At 33.6% G+C, this 19,808-nt stretch overlaps 1 protein-coding gene and 1 long non-coding RNA gene across 3 annotated transcripts; both read right to left on the reverse strand.

Moving 5' to 3' along the window:
• Window positions 1-1,139: 1,139 nt before the first annotated feature.
• Window positions 1,140-10,665, reverse strand: LOC140806517 (protein NRT1/ PTR FAMILY 4.6-like). Of its 2 annotated transcripts, none has more exons than XM_073163070.1 (5): window positions 10,502-10,665; window positions 10,268-10,379; window positions 9,722-9,939; window positions 2,450-2,893; window positions 1,140-2,342 (listed from the first exon to the last, which is right to left on the reverse strand). In XM_073163070.1, exons 1-5 carry the CDS (start codon window positions 10,502-10,504, stop codon window positions 1,377-1,379), a joined length of 1,743 nt encoding a protein of 580 aa, XP_073019171.1. In that variant the 5' UTR covers window positions 10,505-10,665; the 3' UTR covers window positions 1,140-1,376. The 2 variants fall into 2 exon arrangements, with proteins under 2 accessions (XP_073019171.1, XP_073019170.1); XM_073163069.1 differs by lacking the exons at window positions 1,140-2,342; window positions 2,450-2,893 and adding exons at window positions 6,421-7,623; window positions 7,731-8,174 and having other exon boundaries at window positions 10,502-10,656.
• Window positions 10,666-16,268: 5,603 nt separating this feature from the next.
• LOC140806520 (uncharacterized) lies at window positions 16,269-18,940 on the reverse strand. Its single transcript, XR_012112571.1, has 2 exons — window positions 18,669-18,940; window positions 16,269-16,534 (listed from the first exon to the last, which is right to left on the reverse strand). It is a non-coding gene; the product is annotated as an uncharacterized lncRNA (long non-coding RNA).
• Between the last annotated feature and the right edge of the window lie 868 nt (window positions 18,941-19,808).

The following is a 19,808-nucleotide window of genomic DNA, read 5'->3' on the forward strand; positions in this document are numbered from 1 at the left end:
ACTGGAATGGTTCTGCAAATTTTCTTGACACGAGAACTGGATCCAGATCTAAAAATTTTCTTCACCAGATCTGGATCCAAATAATATCCAAAACTTTAAACAAATCTCAACGATTCAAGCTTGAGTGACTCAGATACCAGTACTTGTTGGAGAAAACCTATAAACCGCAGAATCCATCATGCTAAATCATTAAGAATTTGACCGAAAACACATAAGCGGGAGCGTACTTGAAGTCATAATACTGAATTCTTTAGAACGTGTCTTGATCTTCCAGATCTACGCGCTCTTTCCTTGAGAAAATCCATTAGTTTGTTTTTCTAAAGTATTTTCTCAATGGGGAAAGGAATATGAAACGTGATAAAGCGTGATCTGAGAACCATGAAGCACATATATAGATAATGTTTATAATTATCTTCTAGAATTCTTTTTTTAGCCCATCATAAAAACATAAATTACACTTATGTCTCTACAATTAACGGCCCACAACCTATTAGATACACTAAAGCCCAATAACCCGAAACTTTAGTTGATCACTTTATTTTGAGTTTAACTTAATAGATAATCCACAACGCATAATTATTCACATATAAGCCCATATAAATAAAATTGATCCAACACAGACGTCACAGTCTCAACGCATAAATTATTTGTGATCATTAATACAATCCAAATAAAGAATACAGTCTCTGATCATGAACCTAATTTGACGATCAAAAGGCAGAGATCCGTTCGAAGTGAGATACAAGAAGTCATCTTCGCTAATCCCATATTTATTTGGAATTCAGCGTAATTTACACACATGTAAACAATCTAAACATCCTATGAATGTTTAAATAGCATACGACGCCCAAATCAGTACACCAACACATTTACCAATAAACTTCCGTATGACCATAAATATGGGAATTATGGGAAATGAAATGTTTTTCAGCAACCTCTATAAAAGTTATTATGGATTTTTGCAAACAAAAAAAATCCATAGTCTTAAAGGTTGTTTAAATTAATCAACTCCCTTGTATCATGTGGAACTCAAGGCTCCATTTCATTCAAAATTTAGCTAGGTGGATTAAAAATGAACCGTGAAGGACATCGACTTCTCAACCAACAGGGGATAATTGTGTTTCTCACGCAGGCATCACTTAAATAAAGATTAATACGTTTGCACATAAATTGGCTAAAATCATGTTATTGGTTTACTAACAATAAAAATTCCAACAAAAACCACAAGCAATGTACTTCTTTACCAAGAACAAATGATGTTAATTGCTAAAACACAAATTCACATCAAACTATAAACTTGGCCTGTTCTTGCATGACCAGCAACTAATAGACCTATATACCACAATACCATGTAACTCAAGAAACATGAACTAGGTTCATCTCTTGATCCCCGTCGATCGGTACTTATACTTGGTAGCCCAGAACAGATAATGCATAAAATTCAGTCCGCTTAACGCGCACATTAGCCAGTAGAACTTTTCCAACTGATAATGATTCAAGTTCTTGCCAGAAAGCCAAGGCGTATCGCGGGTGAGACTGTTAACGATCGATACGATCACGGTACTTAAGTAGTATCCTGTTGCTAATGAAACCCAAGATAAAGCAGTTGCCAATGATCTCATGCTAAATGCTGCCTCCGTGAAGAAAAATTCGAGAAGCCCTGCTAGAGTGAAAAGATCAGCTGATCCTAGAAACAAATACTGAAACGCGATCCAGAGGAACGTAATGGGAAGTGGCTTGGCGGAGTCGAGTAGCCCCAAATCGGTTGCTACACTTTTGCGTCTGATTTCGACCAATGCAGCCACAGCCATGGCTATAATGGAGAGGACTAATCCAACTCCGATTCTCTGGAGGTGAGTTATCCCCATCTCTGATTTTGTCATTTTTCGAGCAAATGGGATGATTACGTGATCGTATAGCGGTACGAGAATCATTATAAATACAACAGGGAATATTGGAAGAGAAGCTGGAGGGATTTTTAAGGTTCCGAGCTTCGTGTTCATGGTGGCAGCTTGCTGGACCGAAAATGTTGATAGCTGAGCAAGACAGCAGTTAAGCATGATCGTGCAAGCGAATATTGGGAGGACTTTTACGACAATCTTGACTTCTTCCACTTGTTGCACTGAGCATTTTAACACGTTGCAGGCCGGAACATTCGCTGCTGCTCTGTTGAGAAATTTGAGACTCTCTGATGGAGAATCTAGTGCTTTCTCGAGCTTCTTGTTTTCCACACCACCACCTTCTCCAGAGGCAAGAGCTGGAGACTGGCTCGTGGCCGCATTGGCAATGGCGTTGCTTGAACTTGTTGGCGTTCCGGTATTGAATAATGCAGCAAGCAAAACCTACTCCATAAACCACTCATAAGTCATGGATGAAGTAAATTCTTCCTAAGAATAATGTTAAAAAACCATTTAACTACACACAAACTAAAACATCCGCGACGACTTACCTTACCTATACCCGTAAGTGGACTTCCAAGAGGAATCTTGTTCCTATAATACCGGGAACCGGTTAGAAAGATCGGAATGGACAGAAATATAGCCAACGTTGAAATCCCAAACCCCCATTGCCATCCCAAGTTATCCTCAATCCACACAACTAAGGTCACCGCGAACAAGGCACCACATGAGAGGGAAAACACGAAGTAGTTGAAGAAAGTCGATCTCTGCTTCCTTCCACGAGGGATCTCCCCATCAAACTGTTCAGCTCCATGAGATGGTAAAGATCCCTTAATGCCTCCGACACCGAGCGCCACTAAATACAGGCCTAAAAACAGCATTGCAGCCTTCGCACCATGAACTTGTTGGCATGGAATATTGTTTGCATCCGAAGGGTCACATTTTGGAGGATTTAGGGAACCTACTTTTGCTTGTGTTGTGAGTATTACCAAACCCTACATATTAAACAATCAAAAGATCACAAAAACTAAACCTGGTTTTGTTTTATGTTCTTAAGTTAAAATCTTCTTCCGTAATTAAACAATCTTTCTGTGAAATCTAACTCCTAAATTAATATTATAAACTCCACGATTCACATGTCGTATCGCATGGACCAGAGATTTAGAAAACCCGTGAACGTGGCATCGATTTGCTTATGGTGGGGTATCATTAAAAGATCATATTCAAAGGATTTCCCTCAAATAAGGGGCAGGTATTAGGAAGCAAAGTTCGTAATCGCCTTATATTCTTCCATTCACAATAAAATACACCAAAGTTGCCGCCATATATAAATATGTGGCTATCCTAAAATCTTAGTGGAAACATGCTTAAGTTTATATCATATTATATATCATGATATGTCAACATTGTGATACTGATTAGCTGGAATTAGCTAAGAAATTAAAATATTTAATGCAATATTGTTCTTCAACCACAATCTTGAGTGAGAGAATTCAGAGAATTTTCCAGAAAATATTTGTGAGGAAAAACCCATCAGAAGAATAAAGAAGTATTCATGATAAGTTGGTTGAAAGTTGTTGTCTTATGTTCTATCAGAACAGCTGGGGGAAAACATTTTTCAAGAAAAAAAAATTTAAAAGAGGAATAATAATAACAAAAAAAAAAATGGGGTTTATAATATATATTAGTTGATCTAGATATGATGCATGTGATTTACGCTAGGCAAGACAAATCTTTTATTTAAGTCATCCATGAAAAAATATTATTTTTTGTAGTGAATATTGATAGAGTTACCTGTATCACAGATAAAGATTCGTGAGACCGTCTCATAAGAGGCCTATTTTTTAGGCTAGGGAGTGAATTTCGTGATTTTATTATATATTATGATTTCCAAATTTGGAGTTTTCTTAATTCCCATTTAATTTTTAAAAAAAAAAGAAGAGGAAAAAAAGATGGGAGCTAACCAATTCTCGTGTGCACATATAATATTGCGTCAAACCAGCGTATCAACTTGCAGATAGCATGACCCGCAAGTGGTCTAAGAGGTGTCGCCACTAAGTTTCCTATTTTTTCGGGTAACCATGCAAGCATCTACTAAAATCATCAATTCCATATATATGTGAAAGGTTAATTATTACCCTTGATTATAAAAATTAAAAAGCACAATAAAACATTTAAAATCTTTGAAATTTGATTGCATTTTATGCATGATTTGTTTGTCAGTTCATTTATATAGAAAATATTGCTCGATTAATGAAAATATTATTGTTATGTTACGAATATATTAAGTATATCGCCAGTCAATCTATCAAAAAATGAGCCAAAATATATCAAATGAGACACATGCGAAATAGTTGTGGTGCTATATAAACACATAGCATCACTCTCCAATTCCTCACAAACAAGAAAGAAACCAAGACAGGCAACATATCATATCTTCAAATGGAACTCAAATCTTGCTCACTTCTCTCAGCAGTCCTCCTTTTCCTGGTGGCTTCATTTCATTACCAAGTCTCTGCCGTTTCGCACAGCGCCATCCTCGGCGGCTGGCAGCCAATCAAGGACCTGAACTCGCCGAATGTGTTGGAGATCGCTAGATTTGCAGTTTCGGAACACAACAAGAAGTCTAACGCGAAGTTGCAGTTTGTGAAGGTGGTCAAGGGTGAAAGCCAAGTTGTGGAGGGTATGAATTACAAATTGGTCATCACTGCCAATGATGCGGTTGCCGGAAACGCGCCTAGTGACTACGAGGCCGTGGTGTGGGACAAGCCTTGGGCACATTTCAGGCAGCTCACGTCTTTTGTGAAAGTTTGAAGGGCGATTTTATGTATGAGAATGCCTTTAATAAGATGTATGTACTGAGACTTGAGAGAATTTAGATTTTATTTTTCTCTTTATCAATATAAATGGATTTAGACCATCTCCAACCCACTGCACTACATTCTACACTATATTCTGCACTACAATAGTGTAACACTAAATTCATCTCCAACCTATCTGCACTACATTCTACACTAAAAAAGAATATTCTCAGAATATTCTTATAATATTAATTTTAATTCAATAATAACTATTTATAATTCCATTACACAATTATAAATAATAAATATAATTATATTATTTCATTATATCAGGATCTGGTTTACCAGATTACTAAATATCATTAATAAATTTTATTGTTTGTATCGTAATTTTGTTGTTTGTTTGTTGTTGTTTTTAAAATTATTTCGTATTATGTTGTAAAATGTATCATTTTAATGTACTAGTAATATAATTTGGTTGTTTATTAAAATGGAATGGATCTGCAAATTTTCTTGACACGAGAACTGGATCCAGATCTGAAAATTTTCTTCACCAGATCTGGATCCAAATAATATCCAAAACTTTAAACAAATCTCAACGATTCAAGCTTGAGTGACTCAGATACCAGTACTTGTTGGAGAAAATCTATAAACCGCAGAATCCATCATGCTAAATCATTAAGAATTTGACCGAAAACACATAAGCGGGAGCGTACTTGAAGTCATAATCCTGAATTCTTTAGAACGTGTCTTGATCTTCCAGATCTACGCGCTCTTTCCTTGAGAAAATCCATTAGTTTTTTTTTCTAAAGTATTTTCTCAATGGGAAAAGAATATGAAACGTGATAAAGCGTGATCTGAGAACCATGACCCACATATATAGATAATGTTTATAATTATCTTCTAGAATTCTTGTTTTAGCCCATCATAAAAACATAAATTACACTTATGTCTCTACAATTAAAGGCCCACAACCTATTAGATACATTAAAGCCCAATAACCCGAAACTTTAGTTGATCACTTTATTTTGAGTTTAACTTAATAGATAATCCACAACGCATAATTATTCACATATAAGCCCATATAAATAAAATTGATCCAACACAGACGTCACAGTCTCAACGCATAAATTATTTGTGATCATTAATACAATCCAAATAAAGAATACAGTCTCTGATTCATGAACCTAATTTGACGATCAAAAGGCAGAGATCCGTTCGAAGCGAGATACAAGAAGTCATCTTCGCTAATCCCATATTTATTTGGAATTCAGCGTAATTTACACACAAGTAAACAATCTAAACATCCTATGAATGTTTAAATAACATACGACGCCCAAAGAAAGTTTCAAGCGTCGAAAAAAATTTAAAACTTCCATTGCGTCTTGAGTACGAAAAAACAATAAACCAACACATTTACCAATAAACTTCCGTATGACCATAAATATGGCAATTATGGGAAATGAAATATCAATTTCAGCAACCTCTATAAAAGTTATTATGGATTTTTCCTTTGCGAAGAAAAAAAATCCAAAAATCCTTTGCGAAGAAAAAAAATCCATGATCTTAGAGGTTGTTTAAATTAATCAACTCCCTTGAATCATGTGGAACTCAAGGCTCCATTTCATTCAAAATTTAGCTAGGTGGATTAAAAATGAACCGTGAAGGACATCGACTTCTCAACCAACAGGGGATAATTGTGTTTCTCACGCAGGCATCACTTAAATAAAGATTAATACGTTTGCACATAAATTGGCTAAAATCATGTTATTGGTTTACTAACAATAAAAATTCCAACAAAAACCACAAGCAATGTACTTCTTTACCAAGAACAAATGATGTTAATTGCTAAAACACAAATTCACATCAAACTATAAACTTGGCCTGTTCTTGCATGACCAGCAACTAATAGACCTATATACCACAATACCATGTAACTCAAGAAACATGAACTAGGTTCATCTCTTGATCCCCGTCGATCGGTACTTATACTTGGTAGCCCAGAACAGATAATGCATAAAATTCAGTCCGCTTAACGCGCACATTAGCCAGTAGAACTTTTCCAACTGATAATGATTCAAGTTCTTGCCAGAAAGCCAAGGCGTATCGCGGGTGAGACTGTTAACGATCGATACGATCACGGTACTTAAGTAGTATCCTGTTGCTAATGAAACCCAAGATAAAGCAGTTGCCAATGATCTCATGCTAAATGCTGCCTCCGTGAAGAAAAATTCGAGAAGCCCTGCTAGAGTGAAAAGATCAGCTGATCCTAGAAACAAATACTGAAACGCGATCCAGAGGAACGTAATGGGAAGTGGCTTGGCGGAGTCGAGTAGCCCCAAATCGGTTGCTACACTTTTGCGTCTGATTTCGACCAATGCAGCCACAGCCATGGCTATAATGGAGAGGACTAATCCAACTCCGATTCTCTGGAGGTGAGTTATCCCCATCTCTGATTTTGTCATTTTTCGAGCAAATGGGATGATTACGTGATCGTATAGCGGTGCGAGAATCATTATAAATACAACAGGGAATATTGGAAGAGAAGCTGGAGGGATTTTTAAGGTTCCGAGCTTCGTGTTCATGGTGGCAGCTTGCTGGACCGAAAATGTTGATAGCTGAGCAAGACAGCAGTTAAGCATGATCGTGCAAGCGAATATTGGGAGGACTTTTACGACAATCTTGACTTCTTCCACTTGTTGCACTGAGCATTTTAACACGTTGCAGGCCGGAACATTCGCTGCTGCTCTGTTGAGAAATTTGAGACTCTCTGATGGAGAATCTAGTGCTTTCTCGAGCTTCTTGTTTTCCACACCACCACCTTCTCCAGAGGCAAGAGCTGGAGACTGGCTCGTGGCCGCATTGGCAATGGCGTTGCTTGAACTTGTTGGCGTTCCGGTATTGAATAATGCAGCAAGCAAAACCTACTCCATAAACCACTCATAAGTCATGGATGAAGTAAATTCTTCCTAAGAATAATGTTAGAAAACCATTTAACTACATACAAACTAAAACATCCGCGACGACTTACCTTACCTATACCCGTAAGTGGACTTCCAAGAGGAATCTTGTTCCTATAATACCGGGAACCGGTTAGAAAGATCGGAATGGACAGCAATATAGCAAACGTTGAAATCCCAAAACCCCATTGCCATCCCAAGTTGTCCTCAATCCACACAACTAAGGTCACCGCGAACAAGGCACCACATGAGAGGGAAAACACAAAGTAGTTGAAGAAAGTCGATCTCTGCTTCCTTCCACGAGGGATCTCCCCATCAAACTGTTCAGCTCCATGAGATGGTAAAGATCCCTTAATGCCTCCGACACCGAGCGCCACTAAATAGAGGCCTAAAAACAGCATTGCAGCCTTTGCACCATGAACTTGTTGGCATGGAATATTGTTTGTATCGGAAGGGTCACATTTTGGAGGCTTTAGGGAACCTACTTTTGCTTGTGTTGTGAGTATTACCAACCCCTACATATTAAACAATCAAAAGATCACAAAAACTAAACCTGGTTTTGTTTTATGTTCTTAAGTTAAAATCTTCTTCGGTAATTAAACAATCTTTCTGTGAAATCTAACTCCGAAATTAATATTATAAACTCCACGATTCACATGTCGTATCGCATGGACCAGAGATTTAGAAAACCCGTGAACGTGGCATCGATTTGCTTATGGTGGGGTATCATTAAAAGATCATATTCAAAGGATTTCCCTCAAATAAGGGGCAGGTATTAGGAAGCAAAGTTCGTAATCGCCTTATATTCTTCCATTCACAATAAAATACACCAAAGTTGCCGCCATATATAAAATATGTGGCTATCCTAAAATCTTAGTGGAAACATGCTTAAGTTTATATCATATTATATATCATGATATGTCAACATTGTGATACTGATTAGCTGGAATTAGCCAAGAAATTAAAATATTCAATGCAATATTGTTCTTCAACCACAATCTTGAGTGAGAGAATTCAGAGAATTTTCCAGAAAAATATTTGTGAGGAAAAACCCATTAGAAGAATAAAGAAGTATTCATGATAAGTTGGTTGAAAGTTGATGTCTTATGTTCTATCAGAACAGCTGGGGGAAAACATTTTTCAAGAAAAAAAAATTTAAAAGAGGAATAATAATAACAAAAAAAAAAATGGGGTTTATAATATATATTAGTTGATCTAGATATGATGCATGTGATTTACGCTAGGCAAGACAAATCTTTTATTTAAGTCATCCATGAAAAAATATTATTTTTTGTAGTGAATATTGATAGAGTTACCTGTATCACAGATAAAGATTCGTGAGACCGTCTCATAAGAGGCCTATTTTTTAGGCTAGGGATTGAATTTCGTGATTTTATTATATATTATGATTTCCAAATTTGGAGTTTTCTTAATTCCCATTTAATTTTAAAAAAAAAAAAAGAAGAGGAAAAAAAGATGGGAGCTAACCAATTCTCGTGTGCACATATAATATTGCGTCAAACCAGCGTATCAACTTGCAGATAGCATGACCCGCAAGTGGTCTAAGAGGTGTCGCCACTAAGTTTCCTATTTTTTCGGGTAACCATCAAATATATAATATTTTTCCCCTTAATTAAAATTTTGAATTCTTCTTGCCTATTTTAGATTTTTAAATTTTACTTTTTTTAATTAATTTTCAATTTTTAGTTTATAATGTTTCATTTTATACCCTTTTTTGCGAAAAAAATTAATAAAAAACAACTTATTATTGATTATCCAAAATTAAAGGGATGCATGCATCAATAAACGTGAATTAAACTGCATGGTTTTCTCACATTTCCCTATATTCTGATTGGATTTTCATGCAATTAATACGGCTGCCAGATATACGTTCATACGACGCAATTTCTGAACCCACATGCAGTTTCGTGTCAAAAATATTAAATGAGACACATTAGTTTAAATTTTCATACTAATAATACCCTAAATTTTATAATTAAAAAAAATAAACAACAAAAAATTTAATCTTTTTTACCCCAAAAAAAAAAACAATTTTACGTACCAAGAATTCCACCAGAGCACTGAGGAGGTAGATGTGATAAGTCGTGAAGAAAGCATCGGACAAGAAGCCACCGAGAAGGGCCAAAAGAAAGGCCGTGCCCATAAAATTGGTGACGGCGTTGGCGGAGCCCGACGGCGAAAAATGCATGTATTCCGACAGGTACAACACCAAGTTGCTTGCATTTGCCAAAAATGCCAAATTCTCCAGTACCTCCACAACTACATGTGAGTTCCAAAAAAAATATAATTAGATCCTAAATTTGAAAATGAATTCTCGAGTTCATTACATCGAATACCTCCGGCTAAAAAATGGTTTGTCCAAAAAGATCATGGACAAACGCATTCTTAATTAAAAAGGTGAACGTTTTGTTATAAATTTTGTTTGGAATAGGAAGACAAATAGTTTCCTTCCTATTTCAAAACTAATGATTAATCGACTGGACAAGAATGCAAAATACCGAATCCCGCAGCTAAAAGATCAGGCTCTTTTCAGTTGAAACATGCTAGAAATCCTCAATTTTCTCAATTATTTTAGTTCGAAACTTACCCAAAACAAAGGAAGCAGCCACCATGCCGCCATGTTTGCTTCTCACAGCTGGTTTCCCCCTCCAATCGACATATCCATCCCATGTCTCTGCCAACTGGTAATTCTCCACTTCCTATCACAAAATTAATAAAACTCTTTAACAACTAAACACAAGAAAAAAACAGAACAAAATAATCAAGAAATGCGAGAAAACTGAATGGGAAAAATGAAGAAGATAAAAAGAAGAGAACCCACCATTATTTTCTTCCTGTAGAGGAGTTGAAAAATGGAATCCCCACAAAAATTTATGTATTTTATTTTGGAGCAAAGAATTTGTGTGTTTTTGGAGGAAAGAAGAGGTGATCACATGTTCAACTTGAAGATGATGAGAGGGCTCAAAAATCCTATTTAAATAGTGGGAGAGAAATAAAAGAGCAATTGATAAAAATTTATGTGAGACGGTTTCACGGGTCGTATTTTGTTAGACATATCTCTTATTTGGGTCATCCATGAAAAAATATTATTTTTTATGCTAAAAGTATTACTTTTTATTGTGAATATCGATAGGGTTGATCCATCTCACAGATAAAGATTCGTGAAACTGTCTCATAAGAGACATACTCTATATTTTTTTAATGTTTTTTAGTTTATCATACTTTGCAAGTTCCAAGTCAAAGTGCGAAATTTATTTTTATTATAACTAGCTATATATATATATATAGGCAAAAACTTGTTTTAGACGATTTCACAGGTCGTATTTTGTAAGACGGGTCTCTTATTTGGTTATCCATGAAAAAGTATTACTTTTTATGCTAAGAATTTTACTTTTAATTGTGAATATCGGTAAGGTTGACCCGTCTCGCAGATAAATATTCATGATATCGTCTCACAAGAGACCTACTCATATATATATGTGTGTGCGCGCGCGTGTGATATTTTGTGTGTTAAATTTTTTGTTTTTATAATAATTTTTTAAAATTCAAAATCTGAATAATGATTAAAGAAATATTTTAGTAATTTTAAAATTTTGAAAAATAGAACTGATAGTGATTAAGGGAATATATAATTTTATTAAAATAGATTTTTATAATATTAATTTAATATACTATATTGGGCCCCTTATCTAATTGGTTTATTGGTTCTTGATACGCACGAGATTTCGATATCATGTATTAGTGATTTTAAAAAATAATGTATTAAGTGTACGTAATATTTAGGAAGATTTTTATAAAATAAAAACGTTTATAGATGAAATTAAAGTTTGTATAAAATCATATATCAAAATTTCCCATATATATTTAATAGAATGATCTAGCATATTGCATAGATTATGGCGCGATTATTTGGATATTGTTGTTTAATTTCCATTTCGGTCACAATCTATTTTTGTCTCGCACAACTAAGGGGTCAAATACTCGAATTCGATAGTCAATTCTTGATAAATTATTTTTTCAAGATCAGATAGGATCAATCAATTTTCTTAGATGGTAATTTTAATTGTGAAAATTTATTTCTATTCGTGTGATTATATATATATATATATATATATATATATATATATATATATATATATATATATATATATATAGTAATTTTCGGCCACTATTCATCTTCAATTATTGAGGAAATCCTACACTTATCAACGAAAAATGCTCTAATTTTTCTAGTGCAAAATTAGAGTGGTCTAGCTTGTTAGTGGTGGACCTAATTTTGAAGGAAAGATTTCAAGAATAAGGAAAATTGTAGATTGTCTTGTCATTCAAGAACTAAGATGTTTACACCTTAGTTGGAGCCATCATCAATCTCTTGAGATTGATAGGTAAAATTCTAAACACACTACGAATGATATTTTGTGTTTTTGTATTTGCTACACACTAGCGGTGTTCGATTTTTCTTGCTAGAAAATAATTTTGAACTTCTGTTGCGCATTAGAACACCGTAACCGATATCTCATTGTACTCTTTTTAAAATTGTTTAATTGGATTTAGTTTTAGAGTTTTGAGTATTATAATATTAGCTTTGATATAAATAGACTCTATATATTATATTAAGCGCTTCAAAGGTATGTTTTATGCATGTTTATTAAATAATTTAAAATTTTACAACAGAAAATAGGTGCACTCTGCGTTGTCAAATGTATAAGAAAATAAAATTGCATATTGCCTAGCAGTTATAGCTTTTGGTCTATTGGTAAGTGTTTTATCATATAATTGATCTAGAAAGAGATCATGAGTTCAAGTCTTCCAAGAAGCATATTTATATACATATTGAGGATGTTGGGTTAAGCGTGCAAGAGTTATAGTAGAATTGGGCTGAGTGATCTCGTAGAAAGTTCACGTGTGTTAAGCTGCTGAAGTTGTGCCGCTTAATCTAGTAGGATTGATGGACCCTAAAAGAGTGACGTTAGATTCTAACGTACAATATTGTCTATGTTGAGGACATAATCAACGATAGAGAGAGTAAGACTGATCTCCACAGACTCATTTGAGACAATATCAGCAGAAAGACATCCAAACAGGTTTACTGTGCATTTCCACGAGTAAAAGGAAATAAAGTTACATATTGGCTAACATCTATAGCTTTTGTTCTAGATACAAGCGCTCGGTCTTACAATTGTTATTAGAGTCAAAGTCACGAATTCGATTTTCATTGATTTTAACGAGTACAATTATTGAGATATAGCTCGTTTGGTGTAATAATTATCCCTGGTGTATAAATCAATCGATATATTGTGCTTGAGTAGTTATACGATTTACACTATTACAATCAATTATAATTTTTGGTAAAATGACAAGTGTTCGTCCATACATAAATAACTGAAGTTTATTATTTATGTTATATTTATGTTATTGTTTGCCATATAAATATAATTGATATTAGGCACATGTGTAAAATATGACCCAAACTATTTGTATTCATAAAAATGAAAATTTATGGTAGTGAAAATTAACTAATTTTTTTGTATGTGAAATAATAAGAATATATAAATGTTTTCTCGAAACTCATGCTTTATTATGAGTTAAATTTTTTATTACTTTCGTAATAAAAGTTGATTGTTATTAACTGCAAATAAAGATAGATTTGTAAGTCTCATATATATATTTATATATATATATATATATATATATATATATTTGTGAGATGAGTTTGTTTGACATATATTTACAATGAAAAATAATATTTTTGACATTAAAATTAATATTTTTTTATAGACCGGATGATGTTGGAGATCCATATCATAAAATTAATCTATGTGATATGTTCTCATAATTGTTTTTGTGAAGATAGTTAACACGCAAAAATTAAATTAGGAAAGAAAACACAGTTTATGCAAACAAAAATATTCTTAAATCAAGAAGAAAATAACCAATGTCACAAAAAAAATTTTTTAGAAGGAAAAATTAATTTTTGAAGATTTTAAAAATCATCCCAAGACACTAATTTGTGTCTCTTAGCAATCTTAATTGATGATGCCCCGGTAGATTGAGTGAGCTTGAGTGAGCAATCTATCCGAGCAGATAAGTTTACTTTCCCTGTAAAGATTTTAACATGATGGGATGAATATGACCTGGTGATCTCCTGGGTGGTTTGGCCTGGTCTCCCAAGTGGTCTGGCTTGGTCTCCCGAGTGGTCTAGCCTCGTCTCTCGGGTGCTCTGGCCTAGTCTGTCTGGGTCAGACAATCTACGCACACTCAACAAGATAATGTCAGTGGGGCGCTGTCAACTCAAGTCAGTACAAGTTTCACCAAGTAGAGAGATAATTATTGAATGCAGTTGATTGCAATGTTTGTTAAATGAGCAAATCTTGATATTTACAAGGGAGAAGATGACCTCGATTATAGTACATGGACATTGTTCCTGATTAGACAGCTGCTCATGCATCTGTCCTATGATAGTTGCACATGTTCTGTCATCTGACAACTGCCCACACCCTGTACTCTGACAACTACCGATGCCCTGTCATCTCTTAGTAAGCATGGCTACCCATACTGTTCAGGTCTTGTCATGGGCACTGATTATTATGCCAATGATGCATGGTGATCCATACCGGTCGGGTGACCTGAACCTAGTCCGCAAAAGTACCTTGGTCAGGCGGAAGTATCCTGTTCGGGCGAAAGTATCTTGGTTGGACGAAAGTACCCTGGTCAGAAGAAAGTACCCTAGCCGGGCTATAGGACCCTGTCCAAGCGGAAGTACCCCGGACGGGAAAAAGTACCATATCCAGGCTATGGGATCCTGTCTAAATTTTTACTCACGCTCTACTCATTGCAGCAATTTGAAATTGACTCGTGTAAGCTTTCTTTTTCCGCCTGAGTCCAAGAATGACCCGAGTCCTTTCCAAGGTATCATCATTAATATATAGAATAAGATAATATTAAAAATCATTGCTACCATACATTTTCACGAGTTGATATATATATATATATATATATATATGTATGTATGTATGTATGTATGTTTGTCTGTTGATTTTTCACCCAAAAAAATAGATCATAAATGTGAAGCCCCGGAATCCCATTTATTGTATATCAATTAACGTTGCTCTCACCTGTCACAAAATTTGAGGTTTGACGTACGGATCACGTTAACTGAACCGGATTAAACGGATTTAGGATCGTAATGGAAATGTAATAATCTTGTAATATACAGGGACGGATTGATACGAGTGCTTAATTCGAAACCAAATTAAACTGAATTGAATCAGATTAAATTTTCTTGGATTCAATTTTTTTTTTGTTTATTTTTGTCAAACCATAATGTATATAAAGAAGCTTTTCTTTATGAAACAGTGTAATCAAATAAAAAATATTATAAGATCAAATTCAACTACACCGTAAACCCGATCCGAATCAATGTTAACGTCGGATTATGTTCAAATTAGAAAAACGATTAAAAATGTTCCAGATTGAATCAAATTCAGATCGATTCTAGTTTGATCTGGACTGTTAAGTATCTCTAGTTTGATGTTGAAAAATTTTCTTTGAGAAAGTGTGATGTTTGTTTAATATGTTTATCTTTTTATAATTTTGTTTTTTTTTTATATTATCAAAATTATATCTTAAATCTTATATATATTTTTTAAATTTAATTATTGTTTCCATCGTGAAGACTAACGTGACATTACTAAACGTGAGATATATCTCCTTTGCGCCAGCGATGACATGTGCTACAGTGCTGTGTCATGCATGATGCAACAACATTATCGTGCTGGCGAAAAATCTTTTTTATTTTTATTTTTTAGGTTTATCGATTTTTTTATTATTGAGTATATTTTTTTTATTAATGTATTTTTTAATGTGAAAGATAACTATTTTTTATATTGTTAATATTTATAATATGAATTTATTTCTTACATTAATATGCTATATAACTATTTAGAAATAAGAAATTACTATGTGTTTCACATAATTGCCACAATACTAGTGTTTCAAAAATATGAAATTAAGTGTTTGCAACTTTTAAAAATCTGATTATTCAGTAATCGATTAAAAAATTAATTTTTTTTTGTATCTTAACCTAGATTTTTCATTAAATTTCGTTTAATTTAATTTTAAAATATCAAAGCCGGTCCCATGATTATTTTGGTTATTCAAGAACGATTAAGATATTTTTTGGTATATAGATGAAAATATTCTTGTACACTCTTATTATGCCCAAATAATTTTGAAGAGAGAGAGATGTGTGTTATACAATTAATGGTATTTTTGAAATTTTATTAAAAAACTAATATTATAATAACTTATTTATCACATTGAATTTTTCATTTTTATTTTCAAATATGAAATATTACTCTTTTTTTTATTGTTTCCACTTCTTTACTATCTATAAGTTCAATCCTTTCTTTAACAATATAATATTTTGCACACACTTCTCCATAGAAGTAGTGACTGATTATGATATTTGGATATGAGATTTATTTTGATATTCTTTCAAAGGCATCTACCTGTTTTTCAATCTCATGCAAGGTGTTACTCATGATCCAATGCCTTATGAAACGAACCGTACTTTTACTACTTCAAAATTTGCGGAAAAATTTAAAATTTTCTTAAACATAAAATTCATACAGTCGTTACTTATCATTCAACATAATAATATTTAAAATCAACATCTCATACTCAAATTTTCCAACAAAGTACTTATTCCAAATTATCTCACAACCAACATAAAAACATAATATTTTTAAAGTTTTCATAAAACATAAACATAGTGGTCCTCGGGTTTAGCCTTCCGCTCAATCCAAGCCTGCCCCTTGGTCGCCACCTCCTGTCTCCTCATCAACATACTCACCTGCATCGATCAAGTCTAGTGAGTCTAAAGACTCAACACGTATAAACTGCGAATAACGAGTATTACATAATAAAACCACATACAACTTCAAAATATAACATATATACTTGAAACTTAAACTTTGCGTAATAAACTTGAGCTCTTAATAAACTTAAACTTTCATAATAACTTTGAACGCTCATAAACTTCTTTGAACTTGAACATTCATACTTTGAAACTTGAACTTGCATAATAACTTGAACTTTCATAAACTTGAGCTTTGCATAAACTTTGAACATACATGCATACATAATATGACGTGCCATCACATAAACTTTTCTTTAAACATGCTTTCATACTTCAACATACTTAACTTCATCATTTTGCGTAGAGGATGTTTCAAAGCAAGTGACCCATAACATAATAAATATCTGATCAGACAAACCACGGTACTGGGCTGACAGGGACGTATCCACTGCCACATACATAAGATCCCTGTTCATAATTTAACAGGCCAGTTGATCCACGTTCATAATTTAACGCTTCACAACCACGATCTAACCCGTTCATAATTTAACGGGCGGATTGGTCCCCGTTCATAATTTAACGCTTTCCAATCCTAACTTCAAACCCGTTCATAATTTAACGGGGTGGAGAGATCCTCGGCCACGTTCACCGACTTCCAAACCCATTCACTTTTGGTCACAAGACATTTAGCATACCTCAAAACTTCAAATATTTTCTTTGCACGTCATACATACTTACTTGGTGTTGAGGGATTCGTTGGATGTCAATCGGGTCGTTGCTGCAACATGCTAATATGAATACATAAACTTAACTTGTACAACTTAAACGTAAATGTCATGCTTAATCCCAAGCTAAATAAATTCTTAGAACATTCTATAATTTCCCATGACATAACCTTGTAAAACATCATATTAAACCATAGCATAAAACCTCAAATCAAACCTTAAATAATAAAAGAATATACCTAAAATCTGAAGGTACACGGACCCCGTCCCTAGGTCCTTATCATGGTCCGTGTCCGTGCGCTTAAAAATTGTTGTGATGAAATAAGAAGGCACGGACCCCGTGCCTGCCTCCGTGTCTGGGTCCGTGTCCGCTCTGTTCGACGAATTATTTTATGAAAATTTTTCGACATATCTATTCTCCCAATTAACACATAATGCATCAAGATTCATCACTATGAGACCATTCTAGGACACCAGAACAATGAAATAAACTTTTATAATCACCCTACAATTCATACGACCCAAAATACTGTCATTTATATTAAAGTTTATTTCTTACGACTTCTTAATAATTCAAGCTCTTAACGACATGAATCAAAACCTCAAAAATACTCTAAACATCATTAATAACTTTCTTATATGCAGCAACGATCACCCGTCGATCTCCAACAAAGCCTGCAACATAAAAACTTCAAGAACATATTAAAATTCATAACCTTCTTGAAACACGATTTGAGCAGTCATACTAAAAACTCCATAACTCACTCGTTTTTAATCCAAATAACTCGAATTTTATATCAAATCGAACGTATCAAAAAGATCTACGTTTTTGTAATTAAAAGTTTTCTCAAAATATGTACCAAAAAATTGCAGTTTTCGAAAGAACAGCGAAACATGAGTTTTCGGATCTAAAAATAGCAGTCATACTAAAAACACCATAACTCACTCGTTTTTAATCCAAATAACTTGAATTTTATATCAAATCGAACGTATCAAAAAGATCTAATTTTTTGTAATTAAAGGTTTTCTCAAAATATGTACCGAAAAATCGCAGTATTTTACAGAACAACAAAAACGTTTCTAAAAAATGCAGTTTGAGCAGTCCTACGAAAAACATCATAACTCACTCGTTTTTAATCCAAATAACTCGAATTTTATATCAAATCGAACGTATCGAAAAGATCTACGTTTTTCTAGTTAAAAGTTTTCTCAAAATCTTTACTGAAAAATCGCAGTATTTTTCAGAACAACAAAAACGTGAATTTGGTGATCCAAAATTGTTTCAAACTTGATCTAGACGTGATTGCTCAAACTTCTACGCATCGCACATATAATTTTCGCATAAATAACAACACAACACATAATATGACATGATCGATGCAGCAAGAACAGAATATACGTGCCTTTTGATATTTAAAAATACCGTAACGACGATACCGAAGCGGAGATGATACGGGAGACGATCCGGGACGAACTTTGTTGATTTTTCTTGAAGAAAACTCACTAAATCTTGCTGGAAAATGGCAGAGGAAAGGAACGATGCTTGTTGAAAGGAAAGGGAAAAGGAAGGAGAAAATAATTGGAGAGGAGATTGGTGCAAAAGAGTTTGAAACGTATTTCCCTTCCTTTAGTCAAAAAGTTTGAAAATTATCTTTGAATGTGTATGTGTTTCACGTGTATATGTTTGTGTAATAATGTTGAATTGTTTGAATATGTGTGTGTATATGATATACGTATATATGGGTGTAAAGGTGTGAGTGTTTTGACTTAAGTGTGTGCTTGAATTGTGTAGTAGAAATTAGGGAATAAATTACTTAATTGTATCATTAAGGTGCTAATAAAAAAAATATTAATTCCAGTAACAATTTAAATAAAATATTAACCCCCACTAATCTTTACATAAAATCCCCCAATTAAAATAAACACACACTAATTTTATAAAATTCTCCAATTTAAAATAAAATGCACATTTGCTACACTCTAAGAGTTTTAAACTCTTAAAAGCACTAAATAAATAAATTAGACTTTTTAAAATGCTAAAAACTAATTAAATTATTTAAAACACCCAATCTACTTAACAATAAAATTCCACATTAAAATTTACTAAAAATCGTCCCGGTCTCCTTTCCTCGATCTCGCCTCGAATATTCGCCTGAAACATAAAACTCAAGAAAATATTTTAACGTACATTAAATAAACATAAATAATTAAAATGCTAAAATCATAAATTATATGAAAGCATGCATTAAAATCATTTAATAAAATATATAAGGAATTTAATAACTTGCACTCACGTGGTTCATGTGGACTTCTAATTTTCGAGACATCACACCTTATTTCATTTCATTTGAGGAAAAATATAATATAATTAAATTCTGAAAAAGTAATTGCTCAATATTATTTTGGAAGTTACATTTGAAAATGACGAGATAAGATAAGGAATCATATTGTCTGATTCTTTAAATTGTCAAAATCACGGGTAGCTATCGGATACTTACAAATAATTAAGCTCGACATGTCATTAAGGAATCCGATGATACTAA

The sequence above is a fragment of the Primulina eburnea genome, chromosome 12 (genome assembly GCF_022965805.1).
Source record: "Primulina eburnea isolate SZY01 chromosome 12, ASM2296580v1, whole genome shotgun sequence".
Taxonomy (NCBI): Eukaryota; Viridiplantae; Streptophyta; class Magnoliopsida; order Lamiales; family Gesneriaceae; genus Primulina; species Primulina eburnea.